Below are 27,662 nucleotides of genomic sequence, written 5' to 3'. Positions count from 1 at the left end.
ATTAATGCCACTGCATCCTTCAAGGTTTTCTTAAATTCTGGTCCTCCTAGTGCTGAAGAAAATGTATGAAAATTCTTATGAATTCAATGACAAATTGTATAAAATAAGTGACTGTGGCAAAAAGGACATATTTTCTAAGATTTTTTCCCCATATGTAAAAAGTTGTAAAATTTAAAGTCAATAAATTTAATTATTTTACTTTATCCTAAGTAATTAGCATACCATTGTAATTCAATCTACTTGGAATCTTATTACTCATGAAATACAGTAATAACAAAATTTATTATCAAATGAAATATTTGAAAAGCAATTAGTATATCACACACAGTTGGTGCTTAATAAATGTGCGTTCCCTTTCCTAGTCATTTTCAAGTTGAGAATCAAGATAACAAATTTCTCATCTTAATTCATTTTCCTCTTGCAGTAATTCCATTTCTTTCACGGAAGCTTCTAGAGAAAAAGCTTTCTATTTTATGTTTTCTCTTCAGTTCAATAAATAAGAGAAAATGCAAGAATAAGGCTGGGAGGAAAATATAACACTTAAAAGAATAAACCTGGACGACCTCAAAATATCACTTAATTATACCTTTTCTTTATGTTATCTTGGATACATGTGCTATAGGGAGTTAGTAACTTAAAGGCACAGGTGTCAAAGACAACCAGAGAGAAGCACGAATTGCTATTAGGACCACAAAGTTATATGTCACTCATACAGTTAGTAGCAGAACTGTCTATGACTGTGAGATACAGTATCTGACTTTCATGGCAAAATTCTAGAATATTAATGGTTGGTTTATGAATATGATAGGCCAAATTTTCAATAATTCTTCATAATCTGGAACCATGGATACTCATTCCACTAACGCAAATAATAACTAATCCACACTTCCTCAAACTGTTTGATGTTAACCAAGTCTTATCAATATTATATAGAGGATCTGAGGCCTTGTAGGCATTTTAACATTTCATCAACAGCAAGTGCAAAACACAAATTTACCTATTTGTTAGCCCTCACTCTTGTTAAACAACTGATCCACCTTCTTTTCAGATCATACATTTCCTTGATAACATCTTTTACACCACTGAAGTGCCATTCGTAGTCATGTTACCAGAATGCCAGTATAACTGAAAGCACTGCAGAATTCCCCTTCCTATTTAAAAAATATTAATAAAAAAGCAGTAGTCATTTTATAATATGCACCTTGCCACTAACACACACCTGAATCCCAACTGAACCCTCTCTTGTAATAGAGAAAAAATAGCTTGACCATAACTGCATGAAAAAGGCAAACCACATAACAAACAGTGGAAATTTACATTATTCACCTCTATATATTTTTTCCTGTGAGAATTATTAGGCCTTGCACAAAGTTATCTGTAAAGGGAAAAATCTCATAGAATCTTGGGAGTTGGAAGCGACTTTTGAGACTATCTAGTCCAATTTATACTTAAACAGGGATTATCTCCTTTTCTCAGCATCAATGACAAATATTTATCCAGCTTCTGCTTAAGGGGTTCCCAGGCAGCTCCTTTCACAGTTTTAGTTATTAAGAAGATTTTCCTTATATCAAGCCTAAGTGCTCTGTTCTATAATTTCTACCCACTATTCCTTCTATCCTTTGGGGCTAAATAGATTGAGTTTAATCCCTCTTTCCATGAGAGACTTTCAAATAATTAGACACGAGTAATCTGGGCAACCCTTCTCCCCCACCTCTCAAAAGCTTTTCCTCTCTAGGCTCATCAGTCATTTCAGACTAACTTCTTCCAACATTAAGTCCCCTTACCAGCCCAGCTGAACTGTGGATGCTCACCAGCAATATTCTTTATGAAACAATATGGCAACAGTAAGAACATACTGCTCTTACTGGCACTTTTAGACTTCTTTGGATCATTCCTGTTCTACTCAGCAGTCACCAAAGGTTCCCAAATACAGAATCAACATAAAAATGTTATAGCTGGAAGGAAACTTGGCTCAATCCTAATACTTTACAGATGAAGCAAACCTGTGGGACCCAATAACCTAAAGGTACCAGTTGTATGCTGTATTTGGAGCACCCTTCTAGACAATGGTAAACACTTTTGGTAAGCCCATGTCTCCTATTTTATAGGAGGCATATAAATATGCCTTCATATTTATAATCAGATGATTGTTAAATAGTTATTTTTGTACTTGCATCTCTCAGAGATTCTTAAAAGTTCTTCACGTGCATAGGAGAAAAACTTCCGGAGAACTTATAAAGCTATATTTTGCTTTACCCAAATATTTTCCTGTAATCAGCAAATAAATACAGTGGCACAGTGCTATGATATGTACTTTTCAGCCCATTATCTGGCTGTCCCAAGTGGGGTGCTATAAAAAAAATTATCTATTAAAGTCTGTCTGATCCCTGAGCAACCAAATCTATTGATAAAATTTAATCCTCATACAGTCCCTATTGCAAAACTGGGGTTATTCTTGTTCACAATTTAGATTCCACCAGGTTGACAGAAACAGATAAGTAAGTACAAGGTAATCTGAAGAGGGAGAGCCTGATGACAAGACCAGAGGAGACTTCAAGGTGGTCAATACTTGAAATGAGCCTTGAAGTGCTGAGACACAGGAATGAAGAAAGAGTATGTTCAGGGAATGGGAGACAGCTTTTGGAAACAAAGACAGGAAATGAAATGCTAAGTCTGGGGAGGAGTTCAAGCCAGGAGTTCAAGCTGGCTTGAACTTAAGAGACATGAAGGGAAACTAATATGAGCCGGAAAGGCAGTTTGGAGACTGATTATAAAAGGCTTAGATACCAGACTGAGGAGTTTGTATATTTTTTTAAAGACCAGAGAGAGCCAATGAAGGTTTTTGAACTGACAAGTGCCACAGTAAGACTAATTTGGCAGCTGTGTGGAAGATCAAGTGGAGGAGAGACAGAAGAAAATAAATTTGGAGGCTATTATCATAGACCAACAAAGTGGTGATAAGAGCCATGTTAACAGAGAGAATGGGGAATATGCAAGAAATGTTGTGAAGGAAGAATTGTCAAGACTTGAAAACTAGATATGGGAAGCTGAGGTAGAAGAAAAGATTGAGGTTCACATTGAGGGTTTTGTTCTCAGTCATTTTGAATTTTCTGAATTTGAGAAGTTGGTAAAATATCCAGGTAGAGATGCCTCACAGGCAGTTAATGGGACTGAAGTTCAACAGAACTGCATATATAGATTTTGAGCCAGGGGTAGCTACACAGATAACAGAATCCAAGAGAAAATGATGAAATCACCACGGAAGAAAGTGACAAATGAATAGAGTGGTCCAGAACAAAGTCTTGATGGATATCCACACTTAGGGGGCAAGAAATATGAACCAAGGAAGAAGACTGAGAAGGAATGGTTACAGAGGTAGGAGGAAAACCAAGAGAAATCAGTGTCATGGAAGCCAAGGGGAAAAAGAACAACCAATGAAAAAGGGGGTCCACAATTGTTCCAAAAGCTGCAGTGAAATGAAGATGAAGACTGAGACAATGTCACTGGATTTAGCAGCTAAGGTAACACTAATTTTGTAAAAGAATGGTGTTAGTAGTGAGATTAAAAAATTTTGCAAGGGGATCAGAAGTGAATGAATGAATGGATGGATGGATGAAGCAGAAGTAAGAGTAGTCATTTTCTTAGGAGTTTGTCAATGACAGGGAAGAAAGTTATAGAAGCTTGAAAAGAGGTGGTCTAGGCAAGTGAAAATATTTTTAGGATGGGGAACCTGGGCATGTTGGCAAGCAGCAGGGAAGGAACACAGTTGAAGGAGGAAGGCAGTGATACATGTAGGGCCTATGCTTGGGTTAAGACAATAACTGCAGAAGTACTGCAGAGCCCGTTAAACTATTAACTGCAGCAATTCATTTCTTAATGTGAGGGCTTATAGTTTTTGTGATCTTTTTTTGATGTCTGCTTCCTATAATTTTATAACTGCAAGTACCTTCTTCTGAGGAAACAAATGAACTGATACTGCCCAATACAGAATATAAACATTAACATTCACTTATATTTATATTGATAATATTGAGGTCTTTCTTTGCCATGTCGAGATCTTTGTGCAGTGGAAGTCCTTCTCCCCCAGAAAACCTTACCTATCAAAAGTAGTATCCTAAGGGAAAAAGTTATAATTCCCATAGTAACATACCTGGCCAAGTGTTCATTCAGCCTTTGCCTGTGGACTTAGAAGGAGGCATGACCTACCACTTTTCAGTCCTCTTTTGGAGAGCTCTAATCGTCAAGGCTTTGCAAATTCTTTCCCATTGCATTCACTCTGGGGCTAAACAGAACATTTAATTCCTTTTCCACAAAACACCCCTTTCACATACTTGAAGGCTTATATTATTTCCCCCTTCAGTATTCTATTCTGTAGGCTAAACATACATCACCAGTTCCTTCAAATGTCCCCACTTGAGAAAACAACTTCCAGCCATTCTCCTGAGAATGGCCATGCAATTTAGAGACAGAACTTCCTGGCCAAGAGTCCATTGGTTAATAGGTGCTTTATCTATGTGATTTAACTGCTTCTGGCTTTCTTTTGTTTTCCTGCTTAAAACTAATGAAAAAGAAGTGACCGTCTTTTAACTCCAACTCACAGACGTTTAAATCTGGGTCAAAATGGATTCTAAAATTTGAGATCACAGGTAAGATCCTTTTTGTCTTATTAGACCATCTGGAGTAGACAGGGGAAGAGGATGAGAGAAACATTCCAATCCTCTGCCTCTCATCCACCTCAAAGACCCCAAAATGTAGATATGGTAGAAGAGATAACAGAAAACACTCTTCCCTTCCCCTCCCACAAGCAATCCTTACCTTGGAATTCATTCTCCTGTCCATTCACTACCTCCTCCTCCCCACTAAGAATCCTTAACACATATTGGAGACAGGATTTTTTCTGTGTGAAAGGGAAAAACTGGGAATCCATCTTTGGAGCTGCAGCATCACTCAATTATCTGCAGACTAGGAAGACTGCAGCATTCTAATTATCTCTAGTCAGCTGTAAGGAACATCCTTTAATAAATCTCATTTGGATGCATCTTGTTCCTTTTCTTGTCTATAGAGTATATGCTGGTTTTTCACATAATCACTCATTTGGAGAGGCTCTCTGCTGACAAATTTAGGTGAAATGGATGGGAGAAACTGATCAAGTCGCTCTCATTTTAAAGCTTACAGAAGTAACACTCATATAAACTGCTGCAGTGAACAGAGCGTGGGAAAAATGTGGCTAACCAATTCAAATGAAAAAGTCCTGAGTTTTTAGTGAACTGCAATCTCAAAGTCTCAATAACAGAAATCAAAAGCTACTGAAATCTTAGGCTGTATCGATTAGATAACATCAAGGGTAGCAGATTCAGTTCTAGGTACCATGTTTTAGGAAGGACACTGACAAGCTGGAGTGAAACTGGTAGGAGACCAGACAGAGGAGACTTAATACCATACTATATAGCAGCTAGTTAAAGAAATTGGGAAAATTTAGTCAAGAAAAAACTGAGGGAAATATAATAATGTTCTTATTATGTGCATAATGTATAATTATGTGAAGATCTGCTACCATGGAAGAGCAAACCAGACTTATTTTGATTGGAGTACAGCCAGGAGCAGCAATGGTTGCAGATTTTGCTTTGATATGCAAAAGGAAAAATATCCTAACAGAGCCCTTCCAAAAAGAATGGGCTGCCTTGGCAAGTGGTGAGACCACTGGAGATCTTATCAATTATTATGTAGAGAGATTCCTCAATTACAGTTGTTTTTAGTAAACTTTGGAGATCTTTTCCAACTCCGAAATTCTGGAATATGAAGTATCTGGATATAAACCACATATTGAGATTATCACATTACGTGACAAACTATATTTTTATTAAGTGCAATTTTATTTGCTACTTATTCATGCATATTTGAATATGAAGTAATAGAAAGTGATACAGATTTCTCTAAAAACATTCTACAATGTAACTTTTCCATTAATTTGCAACTTTCTAACCCACTCTTGATCCCAAGGAAAAGATTTAAGTTTTCTTAACTTTCATACTTCAAATAAACCATATGTTTAACATACGTACTCACACAAAGAAAGGAGTGGCAAATTACTGAGAAATGTAAAGAAACAATTTCCTCTCTAGCAGTAGTTCTAAAGGTCTGGTCAGGACAGTTTGTAACAAATCACTTACTTTGTACTTATTCAGTATGTATTCTGCATGTTTTAATGTATTATTCATTATGTATTTATTCAGCATGTAACTGTGTACATGTTATTTTCTCCCAATAGACTAAGTTCTTTTACAGTATTCCCAGTGCCTAAGCACATCCTAGGACAGGGGTAGGGAGCCTGTCACTCCAGGGCACATATGGCCCTCAAGATCCTCAAGTGTGACCCTTTGACTGAATCCAAGCTTCACGGAACAAATCAATCCCTTTAATAAAAGGATTTATATTGTAAAACTTGGACTAAGTCAAAAGGCCACATCCGAGAACCTAGAAGGCCACATGTGGCCTTGAGGCCACCTCTGTCTCCCTACCTCTAGGAGTTCAATAAATTAGTGACTGACTCAATTGAAAAATAGTCTGCTTGAAGATTCATATTTCCTTCTCAAAGTCTGGATGGGGAATATGCAAGCAAATAAATCATAAACTGTTACTTCTCTGATGATCCACAGATTATTTTTTCTTCAAAATTATCTCTGGATCCCTAGAGATGCAGGATATAAAATGGAAAGCTGCGGAACCCTTGGTTCACATCCCAGTTCCCAAACCTACAATCAAGAGTGGAAGTAGACAAGTTACAATATCTAGACTACTTTTATCATTTGCAAGAGGTACACAGTACTTGCTTTACCTACGGTCGTACTTTTTAGTAAGTAGTCGGTTCTGTGGCAAGAGTACTCCAGGGCTTCTTGAAGACAGAGGAGCTAGGTTCGAATTCCACCTATGCCGGCTTACTATTTGCAGTGACCTTGGGCAGGTCACATAACTTTCTTGGACCTCAGTTTCCTCATTTGCAAAATGAGAGGTTGAACCAGATGGCTTCTGAAACCCCCTTTCCAATTCTTAGCCCTATTACGAAAAAGTTACACAAATATGAGCTACAATTGTTCCCCAAATCACCAAAACCTTTCGTTTCTCACGACTCGCCTCCCTCCCCCTTCCAATAACAGTCCTTTGACTACAATAGATTCAGAAACTGGAACAAATATCAGGAACCATAGTTTAGGAAAGCTAGGTTCTAGCTCAAAGACAAATGACAGTTGCCAGAATAAACCCGTAATACCCTCACGATGCTCTGGGAAACTAAGGGAGAAGCCGAGGAGTGTGGAGGAACGGCGAGAGCTCAGCCTGGCTCCACGACTCGGGCTCAGTCCCTCACACCGGGGGCCTGGCCGGCTCACACTCGCCTAGGACAGGGGCAACCACCAAAGGCATCTAGGCCTCGGGAAGGACCCACGGTGACGGGTAACCCATCGACTTCAGGCCCACAAGGAAGGACAAGCACTTTCCCCAAACCTAGTGCAACGGGAGAGCCACAAACCAGCTCAAGCGAGTCAGCAACCCGACCCCATCCGGGCCTCCTCCCCACGGCGAGGCCGGGACCAGCTGGACTCCGCAGCCTCCCGAGGCCAGGGGGCGGATCTATCCCCGGATGCTTCAAAAGGACCGCGCAGGCGTCCGGAAGTGGGGGGACCGGGGATGAGGAAGAGGAGAAGAAGAGCCTCGAGATATCCTCGAATTCACCTTTCGGCTGCTCGCTGGAGCCAGCGAGGGCCGCAGGGCCGCGTGGCGCAGCGGCTCGCGCGCCCTCCTCGCTCTTCTAGGGCCGGGGGCGGGAGGCCTTCACCTTCACCTCTCGCTCGGGCCCTAAGCCACCGCCATCTTGAAACCGCGCGCCGCACCGCCTCCCTCACGTCACTTCTGTTTTCTAAGTGCGTTGCTAACCTCGCGGAACATTTCCGGCTCCTGTAGCCATAGAGCGAGCCCAGGGGCTAGAGAAACTTCCGCTTCAATTAGGATTTGGTCGTCCCACCGTGCGCTTCCCCAGTGCAGTCTGGGAAGGAGGTGGGCTTGGTGCCTGACGTCACTACAATGCTCTTAGGCCCATCCTTCCCCCCCAACTCTCGAGAACCTTGTCTCCTAACCTAGACTCCTGACGCTAGTGACGCGGCCGAAAGAAGAGCGGCAGAAGCGAAGCAGGAATCTGATTGGCTGGGGGAGCCTTTGTCCCACCCTCGAGCGCTGCAGTGGGCGCGGCCTGTAGCCTTGCTTGGGTCGCCCTCGCGCATTAGTGGGCTGTATGGTAGCGCTGTAGGGCCTTTTTCCGCTAACCTCAAATATCTATCCTCGTTCTCACCCTAACTGAGCCTCTAAGATGAGTCGCCTTCGTTTTTCTCTAGTCTCTGGGTGCCCTGCCCTTCCCCCACCCCCACATACAGGAATAGTACCGGTCACTGCATGCACTCGACAACTTAAAAGAGCCGCAATTTTGTGGGGAGGGGTCCTGACTCCCGCCACGTACACTAGAATGCCTTATGTGGCTCGGCCAGCTTTATAGGATCAAGCTGGAAGAGCCCTTACAGACCTTCTAGCCCAATATCTAGATTTTACAGATAAATGAAGAGACCCAGAGAGGTTAGGTAACTTGCCCAAGAGCACACAGTCGATCAATAAGAATTTATTAAGCCCCTACTATGTGCCAGGCACTGCGCTACAGAAAGACCCTTCCTCCTCTCGAGCTCGCTGTGTGTGCGGGAGACGACGTGCAAATAAACACGTACAAAGAAGCTATATGCAGGAGAAACGGGAGATAATCAACAGAGGGAAGGCATTCAGATTTAGGAATGGGAAAGGTTTCTTTTAGAAGGTGGGGTTTGAACTGGAACTTGAAAGAATCTAGGGGAGCCAGGCTGCGGAGATGAGGGAGAGAATCCAGCAGGGCCATCTAATACACAAAGTTGGGAGATGAAGTGTCTCATTTGAGGAACGGAGCTGGGTGTTAACTGGATCGCAGAATAGGGTTGGGGGTGGGTTGGGGAGTAATGGGGGAGGGTAATGTAAGAAAGAGGATATAGGAAAAGGAGGAGCGGGCCAGATTGCGAAGGGTTTTGAATACCCAACAGAGCCAACCCTTTGATGAGCTGCTGAAGTCAGCTAGGTTGGTGGTCTTACGTCTGACCCACCACAGACACATCGGCCCCTTTCAGCTTCGTAAAGCCTTCTGATCTTTCTCCTCTGTGTCTGTGCTGCTCCAGAGGAAGAGGGCAGGTGTAATGTTAGATTTTATTGGAAGATTGCCATCCCCTTCTCTTAATGTTCGTGTTATGTTACTGAGCAGCCGGAATTCCATCACACTTCTAACTGGCTTTTGTGGTTCTGGGACCACTTTGCCTCGGTTTACTCGTCTGCAAAATCTGTCAAGCTTACTTTGTGTTAGACAGGATGCTGGATATCAGGGACACGAATACCAACTCTCCGCCCTCCCCCCCCAAAAGTTTCTATTCTTAAGCACCGTATCTAATGTACTCTAGTGACATAAAATGTTCGCAAAGAAGTAAATACAAGATATATACAAAATAAATGCAGAGTGAATGGGAGAAAGTAGTACTGATGGAGTCCTGATAGAGCTGCCCCCAGCCCCAGTAGTCTAACTTCATTCCCCCATTGTGCTTGGCCACTCAGCCCCCTCACTCCTCATGTCCTATGCCTCACTGCTCACTAGAACAACAGCTGTGTCCCTGAATTCTTAGTTCCCACAGAAACAGAAAACCATACTGTCCCACAGAAACCCTTTCCCATGAAACAGGCACAATCATACTATGCATCCTACCCAGACAGAGAACCACAATAGATACCCGATTGGAGGGCAACATGACCAGAATGCTTGACCACCAAATCGTAGAAAGGGCCCACCCTACAATAGCACCTTTGCTGTTGCACTGAGGCTAGGCTTCCTCCTCCATTACCTAATCCTTTAACAAACTCGTCCTGCTTTTTAAATATTAATCATATTCCTGTATTCTATGTAAATTCCTGTATTATGTAATTTCATCTTTACCCTATAAAATCCATCTTGCTTTCTCTGAAGCTGCTGGTTCCTCTTGGAACTTGGCCTGCTCCATGCAAGGTGTCATTCTCAATAAATGCCCATACTTGGATTAGAGGTGGTCTGACTGAATTCTTTCAGACAGTTCCACCACACCACATCATGAAACCACAACAGTTTCTGGCCCTAGGTGGACAGAGACTGAACCTCAACGGTACTAAGGGAGAGGGGGGAAAATCAATAAAGGCCTCTTGTAGGAAGGAGGTAGCACTTCAGCCAGGGGTTTTAAGGGGCGGAGGAGAGATCTAATTCTCTGCATAGGGCACAGCTGGTGAAAATGCACAAAGACCAGAAATTGGATGTTTACAGGGAATAGCAAGGAAGAAACAAGGTTGCCTATAAGATAGATAAAAGTGTATAAGGGAAGGTGTAATTTGTAATCCGTCTGAGAAGGTAGTCTGGGCTTTCAGTTCCAAAAGGAGAGGTTTGTATTTTGGCCCAAGGGGAATGGGGAGCTACCAACTCTTCTTAATAACACCCATAGAGCTAGCATTTATATAGTGCTTAAGGTTTGCCAAACATTTTATGCATGTTATCTCAAGTAATCTCACAACAACCCTGTGAAACTAGGCGCTATTATCATCCTCATTTCAGAGGTGAGCAAACTTAGACTAAGACTTCGTCCAGGGTCACAAAAACCTCTGAGGCAGGAATTGAATTCAGGAATTAAATTCGACTCTTCCTGATTCCACTATCTACTACCTCAATTTAGCTGACTTCCTGAGCAGGCAATTGAGAGGTTACATGCTTTAGGAATATCAATTTGGCAACTGTGTGGAGGACAGACTGGGGAGCAGGGTTGGGGGGGACTAGATGTAGGGAGAAAATTAGGAGGCAAACGCTATTAATAGTCCAGGTGAGAGGTGTTGAAGGCCTGGACCATAGCTATTGTAGCATGAATAGAGAGAACAGATTGAAGGGAAGTTGAGGGATGTATTATTGACAAGACTTGGCAACTTTCTGTGTTATGTGAGTAATGGTAAAACAGTCAAAGATGACTCCTAGGCTTTGAACCTGACTGGATGAAGAGCTATGGTGCCCCTGACAGAAACAGGGAAATTAGAATTGGGAAGGGAGGGGAGGGGAATTGTAGGGAGAAAGATAATAACTTCAGTTTTGGATACATTGGGGTTGAAATGCCTATGGGACATATAAGTGGAGGTGTCCTGCTGGCAGTTTGAGATGCCGGGACAAGAATTTCAGGAGAGAGAGAAGGGCTGAATACGTAGAATTGGGAGTCAAATAATGTTAGATAGGATCACTTTTCCACTATGTTTTGTTGGCAAAGGGTTATTTTGAAGATTGAATAAGAGAAAATGCTGACATACTTAGCAAATCATAAAGTACAATGCAAATGTTAAAGTGATGACTTTCCTAGCCTGTTGCTTAGTTGGATACAAAAAGGCCTCTATGAGGTCATCGGTTCATCCTTGCTATTCAGAGGTATCATTCATTTTTCTATGTATATGGTCTGTCTACGTCACTAGGAGCAGTCTTGCTCCTCCCCTCCCCTTTCTCTCTTTTATCTCTCTCTCTAACATTTCTCTCTTTCTCTTTCCTCCCCCAAATAACTATAAAAAGATAGAGGTAAGGATATTTAGAATATATAATCATAAAACTGTAAAAATCTGGACATTTCCAGAATACTTAAGTGCATTTCCAGTTGTAGGTAAACATTTCAATTATGAACCAAGCCATCTTCTCAGTTATGAACAAACATTTCTAAGTACTGGTGAGAAACTATTAATGATGGGCTGAATTTTTAGATATGCAGATTATTCCATAATAATTACTTTTGTCTTTGTAAATTTTTCTATTTGATTTGGTTTTAGCCTGAATTTTGAGTACCCTAGAAGAATAATAACCAGTAAGTGTGAATTAAAGCTTCTAAATTCAGGTAAGTTACTTTACTTGGTAGTTTTTTTTTAAATTTTTGGAGACAGAATTACATTTAGTCAACAGAAGTGTATTGTAGGAGAGAGAAAATGATGAAGGAATACATTTTGAAGTTGAAGTCTTTGTTCTGGTCTTTAGCTTTTTAGTTTAGAACATTTTATTTTGTGATATTTTTTCTTCATGTGAGCCAAGCACTCAAATTTATGTTCTCACATCAATAGTAAATTTATTTTTTAGTCATAAGAAATTGAAATAAAGATAGTTACTAAGTTAGGTACTTGTAGAAGGCTTAGTAGGAAATGACTTTGCTCTACAGAGGAACTGGATTTTTAACCATAGGCCTCCACAACATCTACATTGTCCTGTTGCCAGGAAACTGGAGAAGTGGCTCCTAAGGGCCACACACATCAGTGACAATGGCTTTCTTTATTATCAGGTACCACAAGTATAATGATTTTTTTTTAAATTCTTCTTTATGTGCTTATATAGTAATACAGCTAGGGTTTCATTTAAATGATAGACTTTTCAAGCAAAAGATAGTTCCTCTTATATTATCAAAGTTATACTAATATTATTTATACTATGGACCTCAAAGTATTATCTGTGTATATATTCTTTTTGCCCCATTATTTTCATCATGACACAGCAAATCAGTGAAGATTGGGGAACTGGAAATAGAACTTGGTATCCCTACTTTAGTTCACTATTCTACTCAGACTACAGTATCTGTCTGTGACATTTGCATTGGGAATTCCATAATTAGTAGAAATCACTGAAGACTGCTACTTAATTTCACCTCCATTCCTAGCTAGTACTCAAACCTTTTCATTCACTTCCAACTTTCAGAGTACAATACTTAAGCTGATGGTTTATGTTCTATAACTAAGACCCAGGATTTAGTGAAATATAGTATTATAGATCTGAATGATCCCTGAAGCCACTGGTATATTCCTCTAGGGCATTTAGCCAAGTAAGTGTGTATAAAAGACAAAAGAGAGGGCATTCCTATGCCCAGAGTCTTATAAAAGCAACTGATCTGGTGAAGAAGTTTGAAGAATGGCTCAGGGAGCTCTGAGGTATGCTCTTTGCACTTCAGATTTGAGATCCCTTTCCCTTAAGATCAGCCTGAGAAAGTGTTGAGCTAGTGAATATAGTTTTAGAAGCATGTTTCTGAGTCAAAGGCACCTTTTTCCCAGAATCTCTGAATTGCCCCACCTTTTCCCGACTACAGCAGCTATAGCCACTCCTCTCTAACTCTGCCACTGAAGCTGAAACTATGTAGGAAATCAACCTAATCTAAGTACCAAGGCTGAAGTGGAAGCAACAGAAATGGCAGTTGAAAGTAAAATACAGACTGCTCATTTCAACCTGTACTTAAGAGTATTGGTGACCTCCTTTATGGCATGACGGTATTTTTCTGAGGCAGATTTAAACTCTACCAGGTGTTCCTCATAACTTTTAATTGCCGCTTGAAGCTGGCTTCTCTCCACTGCCCCTAATATGGCATGGAGGATCATATCTAGTCCAAGTCTGAGAACAGCAACCCCAATACCACCAAGCAGAGATGCACCAATTTGGGCTAACACAGTGACCAATTTGTTAATAACGACAGTTGTAACATTTGAGCAGATAAGTTTTACAGCTACTGTACTGGCAGTGGAAGTGGCTTCTCCCAGGATGACTGACATAACCTTCTGCACAATTGCAATTTTTTCTGTTTCCCTTTCTTTGATGTCCTGAAGTTTTCTATACAATGTTGGCTCCAGTTTTTCTTTTAGCACATTATCAACCCTTTGTACTTCCTTTTGGATATTCTTCATGGCTTTTATGATGATATCACAGTTTTCCTTAATGGTTCCATTTCTTTTCATTTCTATGGATTCCAGCCTGCAGGCCAAGTGCATATTCAGAACCCCACTCAGTTCATTGGTGATATCAAAGCTGTCTGATAAGCAATTAAGCAGTTGCTGGTGTAGGTTGTTCAGTTCCTGTCTCCTCTTTGAGTTCTCAGGGTAGAAAAAGTCACTCTGAGCCATCTTCCAAATGGATCTCTGAAAAAGAAAAGTTTAATGTTTTCTAACAGCCAAAGGAAAGTATTGGTATTTCAGTGGACCAAATTAGAAAATATTTCATTTCATGCATAGCAAAGCAACATTCTGCTGTTTCAAAGACTGAGTATTACATGGCACAGGGACATGTGTAGAAAAGTAAGTGGGATGTATAACATAAGCTAGCATGTTATATGAAATTCGTGCATAACCCTTGCTGAGGGCAGGAGACTACTAAGGAGGAAGTAATTTCAAAAACATCAAATTTAGGGAAAGAAATACAAAGGAGATTGAAGAGATATTCCCTATTGTTGTCTTTTTGTGTGTGCACTCAAGTAGCCAGAATTGAAGGGTTCACATGTGGTCTGACCAAGCTAGGTACAATACAGAGAAATGATTATAGCTATGTTATGAACATTAAGTCTCTTTTAATGTAGCCTAAAATCTCATTAGCTTACTCAACTGCCATGTTGCACTATTGATTAATTTTGAGTTTGCGATCCAAATTTTTTTTCATACTAAATATGGTCTGGCCACACCTCCTCCATCTTGAATTTGTGAAGTTGATTCTTTTGAAACTAAGTTCAGGATTTTGTACTTCTCACTTTTAAATTTAATTTTATTAGATTTAGCCCTGCTTTCTAACCTAATCTTTTGATATTTATTCATTGTAACTGAATATATTAGCTGCTCTTCCTGGTAGTTGTATGTCAGTCAGGCAATAAACATTTATTAAACTCTTACTATGTGCTAATCATTGTGCTAAATGCTCAAATAAACCAGTCCCTGCCCTCCAAGGGTGTACATTCTAATGGGAGAGATGATGTGTGTAAAAAAAATGCACCCAAAAGATCTATCTATATCTATCTTCTATCTATCAATCAATCAATCTCTTTTCTATCTATTTTCTCTCTCTCTCTCTCTCTCTCTCTCTCTCTCTCTCTCTCTCTCTCTCCCCTGTGTGTGAATGTATCAGAGAGACACAGAGAGGAATAGATAATGGGAGATAACCTGAAAGAGAAAGGCATTAGCAGCTGTGGAAGTGGGATGTGAGCTAAGTCTTGAAATAAGCCAGGGAAACTAAGATGTGGAAGTGAGTAGAGAGGACATTCCAGTAATGGGGAACAGCCAGTGCAAAGACAAGGCCAAGGGAGGTGGAGCGTCATGTTTGAGTAACTGTAAGTAAGCCAGTATACCTGGATGGTAGAATTCAAGGTGGGGGGAGTAAGCTGTAAGAAAGCTGAAAAGGTAGGAAAAGGCCAGGTTATGAAGAGATTTGCCAAACAATTGTCTCTGATTCTGGAGATAGTAGGGAGACATTGGAGCTCCCTGTGCAGAGGACTGACATGGTCAGACGTGTTCTTTAGGAAAATGATTTGTCATTTAAATGGATGATGAATTGGAATGGGAGACATATGATGAGGATACATCAGGAGTCCAGGTGAGGGGCAATGAGGGCCTAAATTAGGGTTGTGGCTCTGTGAATAGAGAAAAGGGGATGTATATGATAGATGTTGTGAAGGTAGTAACAAAATTTGGCAATGGATTGGATGCATGGCATGAGTAAGAATGAGGAGCGGGGAATGACAATGAAATTTATAGGCCTGAGTAACTGAGAAGGTGGTGATGCTCTCGACAGTAATAAGGAAGTTCAGAAAAATGTAACTTTTTGAGGGAAATATAATGATTCTCTTTTTGACATGTTGAGTTTGAGGCACCTAGTTTAAGATATCTGAAAGGTTAACTGGAGATGTATAACTGAGGTTCATCAAAGAGATTATGGCTAGATATATACTAGGAATCACAGTAATTGAACCCCTGGGAATTGATGAGATCACCAAATGAGGTGGTATAGAGCAAAAAACAGAAGAGCATGTTAGAGGGCATGACATGGATGAGAAACTAGGAAAAGGTACTGAGGAGTGGTTGGATAAATAGGAGGAAAACCAGGAGAAAACAGTGTCACAAAATCCTAGAGAAGAGAGTATCCAGAGAGTATCCTAGATAATTGACAGTGTCAGATACAACAAAGAAGCCAGAGGAAGATGAATGAGAACAGGCCTTCAAGTTTGGCAAATGAGAGACTTCAGAGAGGGCAGTTTCAGTTGGAAGCCAGATTGCAAAGAGTTTTAAAAATGAGTGATAGAGAAGGAAGTGGAACCACTGACTGTAGATGGTTTTCTCAAGGAGTTTAGTCTGGAAGAGGTAAAGAGAAATACAGGTCAATAGCTAGTGAGGATGGTTATCTACAGATCTGAGAAGCATGCCAACAGCCTCCATTCACTCTCATCTTTAAGTTGTCGATAGAATATTAAATATCAGAGGGCTGGGGACAGATACCTGGAACTTTCTACTAGAGGTTGTTCTTCCAGTTGCTATCCAGCATTAATGATTCCTCTTTGAGACCAGTTATTCAACCAAATGGGAGTCTACCCAACTCTATTGTCATCTTGTGAACGTTTTTTCATATTGTCCACAAGGATGGCATGGGCAGCTTTGACAAAGTTTAGGTCTTTTAATTTAGTATTTATGAATGGATACTATTAATCTTGATTTAGACAATCTGGGGTGTGTTATATATCCAGGGGTGAATAATTTTTCCCAAATTTGGGAGCTATATCTGCCCCTGGGGGTGAGGGGAGTGGTGTGGAGCCACTGCCTCCAAATCATTTAATATCTTCTGAATAACAACAACAGCAACAATAATAAATAGATTTCATACAAAAGGTTAATACCAGTCTGAGAAGCCTGGCTGGAGGTCCTGTCATCTGCTTTTCTTGATGTTAGGTAGCAGTACAGGGAGCATCCCAGGTCCCCTGAGCTGTGGACCGTTTTAATTTATAATTGAACACATTACCTGTCAATGTGATGAGAGTAGAACACTAGGGTAGCATCCTTGCATGTTTTTTTAAATATCTATCAACCCTATCCCAAAGTTCAGTTTCATGCCTATATCCTAGGCAGAGAGTGGGTACCTTCTCTGGCTGCCTGGGGCTTTTCTGCAGTTTTTTTTCTTTCTTTCTCCTGCTTCCCTCCACTGACCATCCTGCTATTGATCAGATGACGTATCTGTAGGCCAGGAGGGTAAGGATGGAGAAATAAGGTTGGAGATAGTGCTGGGACACCCCCCTACCCCACCCTAGAACTTTTTTCTTGTTGGAAACCATTAGGAAGAGGTTGAGGCAGCATAGGATCAGGGGTCTGAAGAGGGGCCAGGACAAATCCTGTTATGAACCCCTTTTTCCCCACATCATTTGTAGGAACTTGTTAAAGAAAAACCTATGATTCCTGGTGAATAGAGGGGTAGCAGCAAAGAGTTTGGGCAGTTAAAAAAGCAGACATTATAAAAAATGGATGAACACAGTTGATTTTTTTTTCCAATGAAAAACAAACCTTTTGATGAAAAGCTGTTTCCAGAATTTAAAGTATGGCTTCAGATGATATATTGTAAGCTTAAATACCTCAATATTCTTACTAGGATGAAGGCATGCTACTTGATGAATTACTTATGACAATATATACTAGTCTTAGGCTTTGTTAAAATAAATTGAAAGTTCCATCAGGAAAAAATAGATGTGTATATATATATATATATATATCATATATATGTATGCATATATACCACATATATGATATATATAATATATACATTATATATAAGCAATATCATTCTGTCCGAGTGTTAATTAATGAAGGAATAATAGTACCATGTCGTGGATAAAATTAAGACAGTATTAACCCAGTTAATAGTGCACACTTGGGCTGTATGTATTCACTGAACACCTAGACAAAGAGAATGAACAGGTGTGTCTCTTTGTGATGTTTACTTGGCTGAAGATTCTGAGGACATAGCTACCCAAGCTAGTTTGATCTTATGTCTTTGAAACTGAAAGGAAAAAAAAGAAGGATGATCTGTTTGGGACTTAGCTATCTGAATAATAGATGTCTTGTACAAAAATGAATTTCAGAGAATCCATTTAAACTGTAGTCATGGTCCTCAATGTCCAGGGGATGCTCAAAAACATTGTGATATTTATTCAGTGTCACATTTTAAAATGATGACTGGACAAAGGAAGTATTGCAGAAACATGTTTTCCTCACAGGAAAGTACAAATAAAAATAGCTTAGATTTCCCCTCCAAATCTCTTCTTTCTATCCCTACTTCTATATTTTCATGCAAATCCTGAAGTTTTTTTGAATGAGGAAAATGAAAACTCTTACTAAAGTAGTTTAGAAATAGAAAATCTTTATTTTCAGATTTATATGGCTGGATCTGAATGACCACTTAGAGGAGTCACTAAATGGGCTTTTTAGTTCATTGTATTTTGCCAAGGCATATCCAATATATTTTCACGTTCTTGGCTTCTAGTTTTCAAATCCATATTAGTAATGAAAAATATTGTGTGCGTATGCTCCAAAAGAAACTAGCTATACACCCACCTGAATACTTAGGGAAGAGCCTCTTTTGTGTCCAGAGAAAGGGAAGGTTTTTTGCTGCCATTAGCAACTACCATCTGAAGAACCAACTAACAGTGTTCTGAAGAATGTAGTTATGCTTCACTGGAACATGGCCATTGTAGAATCACAGTAACTTAGAATAGGGAGGGATCTTAGAAGTCACCTAGTCTAACCTATTCCAAACCAATAGTCACCTTGGTAGCAGCCCCAACAAGTGGTACTCTGGTTTTCACTTGAAGTTCTCATTCGGTCATTCAACACAAATTTAGTGAATCACTGCTAAGGACATGATACTGTAAAATCTTCAGTGGCTCTTGGGATTAAAGTTCAGGATCCTTTGCTTGGCATTCAATTCTCTATACTAGTGGTATCAAACTCCAATAGAAATAGGGGCTATTAAACCATACATAAGGATCCCTGCAGGCTGCATATTGACTTAGAAAAGTAACGTATTAATATTACCTATGCTTCATTGCATTTTATCACTCATCATTAATAATAATCAATATTAGTGATCATGAATATCTGTTATACTTTAATAATTAACACTAGTAGTTAATTTACATTGATAATAATTAATATTATATTTTATTGCATTTTTATTTGTTTTGTTAGATATTTCCCAATTGCATTTTTATCTGGTTCAAGCTGCAATAGAGAGTATGTGATACATGGTCCCTGTGTATTTGACACATCTGCCCTACACAATCTAAAATCTATTACCACTCTATTTTCCAGCTGTACATATTATTCTCTCTATGGTCCTCTATGTTCCAACCAAAAAGGAGTCTTTTGTTCCCTTCACCCCACCTCTCCACACACATACTCTCACATACTCTGCTCTTTTGTCTTATGCCATTGTTTATGCTATACATTTCTGTTTCTTCTTTGCTTGTTGAAATCCTATCCTTTAGAGCCCAACTAAAAAAGAGCAGGTAGGTAGAACAGTAGATAGAGTGCTGGGCCTGGAGTAAGGAAGACCTGAATTTAAATCTGGCTTCAGACATTTACTGTCAATGTGATCCTGGGCAAGTCAATTAACCCTGTTTGCCTCAGTTTTCTCATCTGTAAAATGAGTTGGAGAAGGAAATGGCAAACCCCTCCAGTATCTTTGCCAAGAAAACTGCAAATGGGGTCATGAAGAGTCAAGAAATGGCTGAACAACAATAGAATGTCACCTCTTCCATGAAACTTTTCCTAACTCCTCCTTCCTCCCCAGTAGATGATTGCACTCCTCAGTCAGACCTCATAATACCTTGTCTTGTAACTCTTTAATGAACTCTAATTGTAAGGGATCTGGTTGTTTAAGGTAATCAGTTAATTTTCCTAAGATAATCACTTGATTAAGGTAATCACTAAATTTAAGGTAGTGGTGGAATTTTCACAGTGTGTGTCCCTCATAAGGTATCATTCTCTTTGATTGAGTCTAATGTGATTGACTAACAAATAACATGACCCCCTACTTGGGAACTTTAATCAGCCCCCAGAGGAATTTCAGCAATTAGGCCAGCAGCAAAGCAGTCAAATTTTAGAATTTTCTAGTCTCAGGAGTGTCTTAAAGAATTAGGGTTAGACCCTTGCACCTGTACCAGAGGACACTAAAGTGCAGAGGCTTCGGGCAGAGCCCAGACAGTGTGTTATATACTCCCCCTAAGCCCCACCTCAGGGCCATGCTATTGGAGAGATTGGACCAATAGGAATTAACGTACCTAATTGGGAACAGAAATACTGCCTCATTGAAGACAAGAAGTTACACACCTGAGGAGAAGGAAATAACTTCAATGCATTTAACCCCTTGAACTAGGAAACAAAACTAGCTATAGACTCAAGAAAGGGCCTCCAAAAAACAAGAGTTGTAAGTTTACCCTTTGGTCACACATATTTTCTATATCACCATCATACTCCAAATTGAAGGCCACTCTTCCCTGGGCTCTGTTTGTACTTATAGGAGAGTATGCCCCAGGATTTTGGTATGAAATCTTTCATACTAATTATTACTATATATACTACCTTAGTAAATGCCCTTGCTAAAAGCTAATTGAGGCTTTTGGGATGCATACCTGTGGGACCTTTTGAGCCACAGCACTAGAAACCCTGAGGGAAGTACGTTGCATTCACACTCTGGGGACCCAGCCCATCAATGTGAGTGGGAGTTGGGAAAGTGGTCCAATGGGGGCAACACCATGTAATATTGTATCATAGCTTTTTGTGTTGGTGTTTTTTTTCCTTTACTCGACTATTATCTCTATAAGGGAGGATGGAAGTAGATATTTATTAAGTACCTACTATGTACCAACACTGTGCTCATTGCTATAGAGATATCTCTTTTGGTCCTTGCAACAACCCTGGGTATTACTGTACCCATTCTACAGTTGAGGAAACAGAGGCAGACAGTGGTTAAGTGATTCTTTCTAGTTACACAGGCCAGTGAGTGTGTGAGGCCAGATTTGAACATAGATCTTCCTGAATATAGGTCTAGAACTCTGTCCACTGTGCCACCTCGCTGTCTCCGGTTCCACCTCTATATACCCTCTATAGGGGTAGAAACTGTGTTTTATTTAAGCTGTGTTTCTTCCCCCATGCATAAGCAGAGTGTGGTATAAGCAGAAGGCATTAACATTTGGTACTTTTGTTACAAAACGCTTGATGAATAAAGCACTGTCACTGTTGGTAAAGAGCTAGTGACTAGAGTGTAAGGAGTGCTTCTGTACCGATGGCATAATGTCAAGTTTGCACTTCTCTGGCTCATTACCAATCCATTTGGACACTATAATCTTGCTTATTTGGTTTTGGCAATGTACAAGGAGAAATACTAGGTCACTAAGGAACACAATGGTCACAAATTACAGGAAGAATTCTACATTTCCCCTCTCCTGGGACAAGTCTGTGAGGGTGCCCGGGAGGTCCTTATGCACATTCATATCAGTCTGAGACTACAGAGAATCAAGGTCATTACATTTTATTATCCACACACATCAGTTTGGAGCTATAGGCAAATGCCTTCAAAACAACCACCAATTTAGTAATGGTCTCATGATTGATTTTTAGAATCTATGCTGCTTTGAAGAATCTCCATGTTCCAGATTACAAAACTTGTATCTTAGTCATCATCAGCATCTTACAGAATGTCTATTGTAAATATTTATGAAATGGGGATAATAATTTTTGCACTACCCATCTTGTGGGGTGGTGAAGAAAGCATTCTTCATAAGTCTTAGGTGCTATGTAAATGTGAACTATTATTATTAGACAACAAGAAAATATCTTGAAAAGTGATAACCTTACCCACCTCAAGGAACTTACAATCAATTTAGAAATACACAACATGTTTAAGCACACTCACACATAGCATACAAATGAATTACAAGAACCTGATGTTGTAGCAGCAAAAGAATATTTGGTGGTCCTGGTGATTAGTAAATCCATCAAATGGAAATATCATCTAACACATTTACATAATGGTTATTCATCCTTTATACTTTCTAAGTTGTACACATCTACCTTTTAAACTCTAACTTTAATTCTACTGCCTACTAGATTTACTTTCTGCCTATACCAGAAACTTCTCTGGAGTCTGGAGAAACCAAGCACCACCAGGCCCATACTTGATTAATTAAATTCTCCTTGGATGAAGTTCAATATTGATATGCTTTGCCAAATTCCACCCTATAATGGATAATGTTACAGAGAGATTTCAGCAGCACTAGGATTGCCTACCTGTCTGGACTCCTTAGTTCTGTAGTCCCAGTGAATGTTTAGGGGAATTATGGGGATTGTTTATTCATCTGGTTGTTTCTGGAATGTGATGACCCAGGTTTATTCTCTCTGCTGGGCTCTGCTAGGTCCCAGTGCCTGCTTTGTTATGTTATTTCTGCATCTCTTAGTGTTTAAAAACCTTCTTTCCTATTAGTTATTTTATTTATTTATATATTAGTTATTTTAGTATAAAAAAAACACAGGCAGGATAAATACATTACCTTTTCTTTGTTTGCTTGTCTGAACTTTATTTTACTTTGTGTTGTTGAAAAGTGTCACAGTGCAAAGAAACAAAATCCACCAATTAGGCTCATTGTCCAGGTACACAGAGATTTGGGGAATGATCTATTTATAGTGTTTGGGTGAAATTAGGGCCTGCTTCCATATCTCAGGGCTGATCTGAAAAGACCACTTTAATTTTAACTTTGTATCTCCAGTGTAAATACTTCACTTCTTTACATCCTTGTTTCCTCGTCATGCTTCTGCACCTATTTTATAGAGATTATATTATATAGGGAGGTATCAATCAATAAAGATATTAAGCCCCTATTATATACCGTACACTTAAATAAGGTCTGGGGGGGATATAATCCTTCTCATATACTCTAGAGACACTAGAGACAACATGTATGTATATATGCATATATGTATGTATAAAAGTTTTGCAGAATATATACAAAATGAATTCAAGTTAGTTTGGAGAGCAAGGAAGGCATAAGCAGAAAAAGCTTCACGTAGAAGGTGGTGCTTGAGCTGAATCTTGAAGGAAACCTTGGATTCCAAGAGACAGAGGTGAAGAGGGGGATGGCATTGAGACATGGAGGATAGCATATACAAAGACATGGAGATGGCAGTTGGAATGTTTTGGGAAGAACCAGTTGGCCAGGATGACCTGGGACCACAGAGTATATGGACAGGAATAATGTGTTAGTAAACTAAAAAGGCAGGAAGCTGCTGGCTTTGAAGAACTGATCAAGATCCCCGTAACACTTCAAGTTCTAGGGATCACAATCCAAAGGATAGAATCTTACATAAGAATAGATTTTAAAAGGTGAGAGAAGAGTTGGTTTTTTGTTTTTATTGGTTTTTGTATCTTCAGTCCCTAGTACACTAGCTTGTCCATAGCAGGCAATTAATAAAAAAGAATTAAGAATTACCTCTAACCCCGTCCATTCTGTACTCCCCAGTCTTGGACTTCTCTACTTTGCTGACATTTCCTTTTGTTGAGGCAATTTTATTTTCTTTTTTTCCCCAGTGACTATGAGCAGTGAGGTGGGTTGTCTCTAGTGGTAATGTGTTTCCCTTTGTTAGAGGTCTTCAAGATGAATCTGGATGACGTTTTGCTGGGAATGTTGTAAGGGAGAGGTGATCTCATTTAGGTTGGAGTAGAGGGTCTGTGATGTTCTTTCCTCCTTTGAGACTCTGTGCTTCTGTGGCAACTTGTACATCACCTTACATGGTTTCCTTGCACAAAATTTGGAAGCCATTTTTTGGGGGTTGAAAGCCATTAAATGAAGACCCTAATTCAAAGTACCTTCCCCCTCTCTTCCAAAAGGGTTATTCTGGTTATTCTAATAAGTTCACCAACTCATTCGTTTTGATTTTATCTCTCTATCTTATCTTCCTTTCTATTTCTGAACAGGTTAGCTTCATGTTGATTTATGTTTCTTCACATGTCTCATGTATTTTATGAGTTAGATCTCGCTTCCCTCATTAGATTAGAAAGCCTTTTAGGGTAGGCTCAATATTCAATACAGCTTTTCTTTGTATCTCCTAACAGGTGACTCCTAATCCAGTGATCTCAACACGGTGGATTAATTAATATTGTTTACATTTACTATATCACTATTTTACCTCCACAGTGGGATTTTTATTTCCAAAATATTATTATAAAATTATAAGGTACTTTAGAGAACATTTACTAAAACTCTTTTTCACTTTATAGATGAAGAAACTGAAGCCCATTATGGCGGCTGCATAGTGTAGTGTAGGGAAAGAAATGTTGGATTTGAACTCAGAACAAACCTCTGGTACTTTAGGTCAATTACTTATCACCTGAGGGCCTCAGTTTCTTTATGTGTAGAGTGGAATGAATCATCTCTAAGGCTTCTTCTAGCTCTAAAACTATAAACTAATCTTGTGATGTGACTTCCTCAATGTCACGTATTAATTAGTGACAGAGCTAGGGTTAGAACTCACATTTCATGACCAGAACAAGGTTTAGTGTGCTTTTTATAAATCATACCAGATATCTTCCAGCTAAAGGAGGTATAAGACTATTTCACTTTACCTTGTAGGATGAAATCAGGAATTACAGTAAGTCTATATAGAGATGACATAGTTACTTCTTACAGTGCCTTAGAGACTATTCATTTTTTTTATTCTCATACTTTAATTTTCTTCACTTTGGTTTCTTGATTTGTTTTGCAGTGCTGCCACTTTTTTCTTGGAAGAATGTCATTTATGTCAGAGAATATAGAGAGATTTATTCAGACTGGTAACGCTTTCTACAATTGCTTACTAAAACTTAATTGTTCCATAAATGCCTTCATTCAATTACTCACCAATTATCTGGGCTGCCAAATACCTTGCATCATTGTGAATGAAAGTGGAACTGTTAAGGACTATTTTGAAGAAGTAGTATGTTCTTTGAGGAGAGTCCAGGGTGATATTGAATCAAAGGACAAAGCCAGGACTGAATGTGCTCAATATTCCAAGATAGCAACCATGACCTCTGTGAAAGACCCCTGTCTGAAAAGCGCTAAAAAGCTATGTGAAACAGCTAAAGAAATTTCTGACTGTGCCCAGCTGCCACTTATTCTCATGCTGAAAAATGTCAACTTCTTTGAGAGTATGGAATGTGCTATTTCCCAGCTGATGAAGTCTTCAATCATGAACATCCGCCTGATCGACCTTTGTAAAAATCCCTGTGATCCCTGTGATCCCTGTAAACTCTTTGATCCCTGTCTACCCTGTCTACCCTGTCTACCTTGTGATCCCTGTAATCCCTGCAAACCCTGTGATCCTTGTAAACCCTGTGATCCCTGTAAACTCTTTGATCCCTGTCTACCCTGTCTACCCTGTCTACCTTGTGATCCCTGTAATCCCTGCAAACCCTGTGATCCTTGTAAACTCTTTGATCCCTGCAAACCCTGTGATCCCTGTAAACTCTTTGACCCCTGTAAACCCTGTGATCCCTGTAAACCCTGCGATCCCTGCAAACTCTTCGATCCCTGCAAACTCTTCGATCCCTGCAAACTCTGTCAACCAGGTCCTGCCAAAGTTCCAGAGAAGAGTTGCTGCCCACCAGCAATGTCACCTGCAGAAATCCTTGAGAAGTTGAGCAAACTAATAGATTGCCAAGCCTCCATCAACCCCACAGTGTCAGCTGCAGATAATCTCCAAGAAATTGTCAAGACTATGGAACCTGTTGCAGACAAACTACAACAAATTGCTAAGGCTATAGAAGCCAACATGGAATTATTAAAATTAACTAAGTAGCTCTACAATTAGTAAGTAGTGGAACTGCAGAAGAGATGTTTTGCTCAGTAGAAGAGGAGTTCTCAGCCAATGATTTCTCACCGTAAAAGCTAGGAAATTCCTTTACTCTTAGAAGAGAGGCACTGAAATGCTTTGATTTTAAGAAACCTAGGCCTGTTATTTAATTTGAAGTATGAGGCTAGGCAGCTGTCAAACAGCAAATCATTTACTTCTCTTCTTCCTTGTTTAAATCTCAAATAAATCCTGTTTGGAGTGGCATCTGCTTAACAAAAAGATAAAAATTGCAAAAGACCATTATTACATTTGACAACTTTCCTGCGCACTAAATGGTTCTCTTAAAGCAAAACTAAAGTTTTTGGTATTCCAACTTTCAGGTAACTTATAAATCTATTTCCTGCAAAAATCTGGCAAGTCCAAGACTGTATAAGCTTTATTATTAAGCAATGGGTATTGGCCAATACTAGCAAGAAACCATGAGGTGTGATTAGATTTAGAGCAGGAAAAACAAATAAACAAAAATGCATCAAAAAAAACCCCTACTTAGCTTTTTTGTCTACTGGATCACACATACCAGTACTTAACAGCACTTAATAAGTGTCTTGCAAATAGTAAGTGCTCAATAAATGTTCCTTGATTTGTTTTCCCAGAAAGAAATGGCCCGAGTGTGTAGTGGTGGTTTATGGGAATTGGGCCAGTGTAGCTATCTGTGAATTTAATCTCAAAATATATAATGGACTACCTCAGGAGGTTATGAGTTACTCTTTGCTCTAGGTTTCTAGACAGAAGTTGAGTGACTACTTGGTAATGCAGTAGTAGAAGCAATGTTCAGGTATGAATTAATCGGACTAGATAGCTTTTTGAGGTCCCTTCTGATTATTAGATTCTATGACTTTGTGATCTTTTTTACCTTTATTCCTCACCCACACACTTTGGAATTTGAGAAACACTTGTCCTAATTAGTGGGCTGCATATTTTGTTAGTGGTCAAAAATACAGTTTTTTTTTTTATCAGTGTGGGTATTCTCTTCAATTGTGTAGCTCAGAAATCCTGAGTATCTTGTTATGTGGGCAAAAAACAATCACCACCTTTTGGCCAACCTTCTGGTGATGAACCTCTCAGAACTTTAGTCAGCTGGCCTCCAAACACTGGGGTGGCGCAGTAAGTAGAGTACTGGCCCTGGAGTCAGGAGGACCTGAGTTCAAATCTGACCTCAGACACTTGACATGCTTACTAGCTGTGTGATCTTGGGCAAGTCACTTAACCCTGATTGCCGTGCATCACCCCCCCCTCCAAAAAAAGAGAAAAAAATAATTAAAAAAATCTTGTTGGGGCCTGCCAGAGTTTACACTTAGCTGGCATACCCTTTGGGAGGCCAGGTCACCACCACTATATCATATTGAAGCATTTGCAATAAGCTTCAGTAAAGGTCTTCTTTTAATATCAAAGTTAAATAAGAAATTTAAGGACAATCAAGTACTATAGACTGAACATCATATTTTAAAAAGCCAAGGAAAATATTAAGTTGATAGTATGGCATTGCTTTTGAGAAACAAGAAGTGATTCATTCCTTTTAATGGTTACACTATTACAATTAACACATGTTGTCCTATAACACAGACCCTTATCAAAGTGAATATACTTCCACCATTCTATACATAAAATAAATTGACGTCCTGAAATAGAAGCAGAAATTACATTCATATCTCATGTGTACATACAAAGATAACTAAGACAGCAAAGATGAGACTGCAAAGTTTTAAATAATTGAGATTCCACTCAGTTTGACTTGCACAATTAGTGAAATTATAGAAATAATTCAGTGTAGTAGATTATTTAGGTACAATGTCCCTACTAGAAGAAACTTTACCATCTAGGGAATTCAAAGCTACTGCTTCCCTACCCAAACTCATAAA

The 27,662-nt window shown here is 39.4% G+C and overlaps 3 protein-coding genes across 8 annotated transcripts in view; 1 reads left to right on the top strand and 2 right to left on the bottom strand.

The window, feature by feature from the left end:
* WBP11 (WW domain binding protein 11) overlaps positions 1 to 7,914 on the bottom strand; it is a 32,152-nt gene extending 24,238 nt beyond the window's left edge. For 2 of the 6 annotated variants that reach the window (XM_036760861.1, XM_036760859.1), the window contains exon 1: positions 7,729 to 7,914. The gene's annotated coding sequence lies outside the window, so the exon portion shown is untranslated. Of the gene's footprint in view, positions 1 to 997; positions 1,152 to 6,638; positions 6,658 to 6,835; positions 7,054 to 7,728 lie in introns of those variants that run through there. The other 4 variants (XM_036760864.1, XM_036760860.1, XM_036760862.1 and 1 more) reach the window with 4 other exon arrangements.
* Positions 7,915 to 12,367: 4,453 nt separating this feature from the next.
* C5H12orf60 (chromosome 5 C12orf60 homolog) lies at positions 12,368 to 26,015 on the top strand. The gene is made up of 2 exons (XM_036762077.1): positions 12,368 to 12,422; positions 24,679 to 26,015. Exon 2 carries the CDS (start codon positions 24,703 to 24,705, stop codon positions 25,747 to 25,749), a length of 1,047 nt encoding a protein of 348 aa, XP_036617972.1. The 5' UTR covers positions 12,368 to 12,422; positions 24,679 to 24,702; the 3' UTR covers positions 25,750 to 26,015.
* SMCO3 (single-pass membrane protein with coiled-coil domains 3) lies at positions 13,345 to 14,022 on the bottom strand. The gene has a single exon (XM_036762078.1). It carries the CDS (start codon positions 14,020 to 14,022, stop codon positions 13,345 to 13,347), a length of 678 nt encoding a protein of 225 aa, XP_036617973.1.
* Positions 26,016 to 27,662: the final 1,647 nt, after the last annotated feature.

This window comes from Trichosurus vulpecula, chromosome 5 (assembly GCF_011100635.1).
Source record: "Trichosurus vulpecula isolate mTriVul1 chromosome 5, mTriVul1.pri, whole genome shotgun sequence".
NCBI classification, from domain to species: domain Eukaryota; kingdom Metazoa; phylum Chordata; class Mammalia; order Diprotodontia; family Phalangeridae; genus Trichosurus; species Trichosurus vulpecula.
The sequence above is the reverse complement of the archived record's forward strand: the minus strand, read 5'-3'. Positions and strand labels throughout refer to the sequence as shown.

Excerpts from the sequence above, each read along its gene's own strand:
- SMCO3 (XM_036762078.1), bottom strand. The coding sequence starts at position 14,022 with ATGGCTCAGAGTGACTTTTTCTACCCTGAGAACTCAAAGAGGAGACAG.
- C5H12orf60 (XM_036762077.1), top strand. The coding sequence starts at position 24,703 with ATGTCATTTATGTCAGAGAATATAGAGAGATTTATTCAGACTGGTAAC.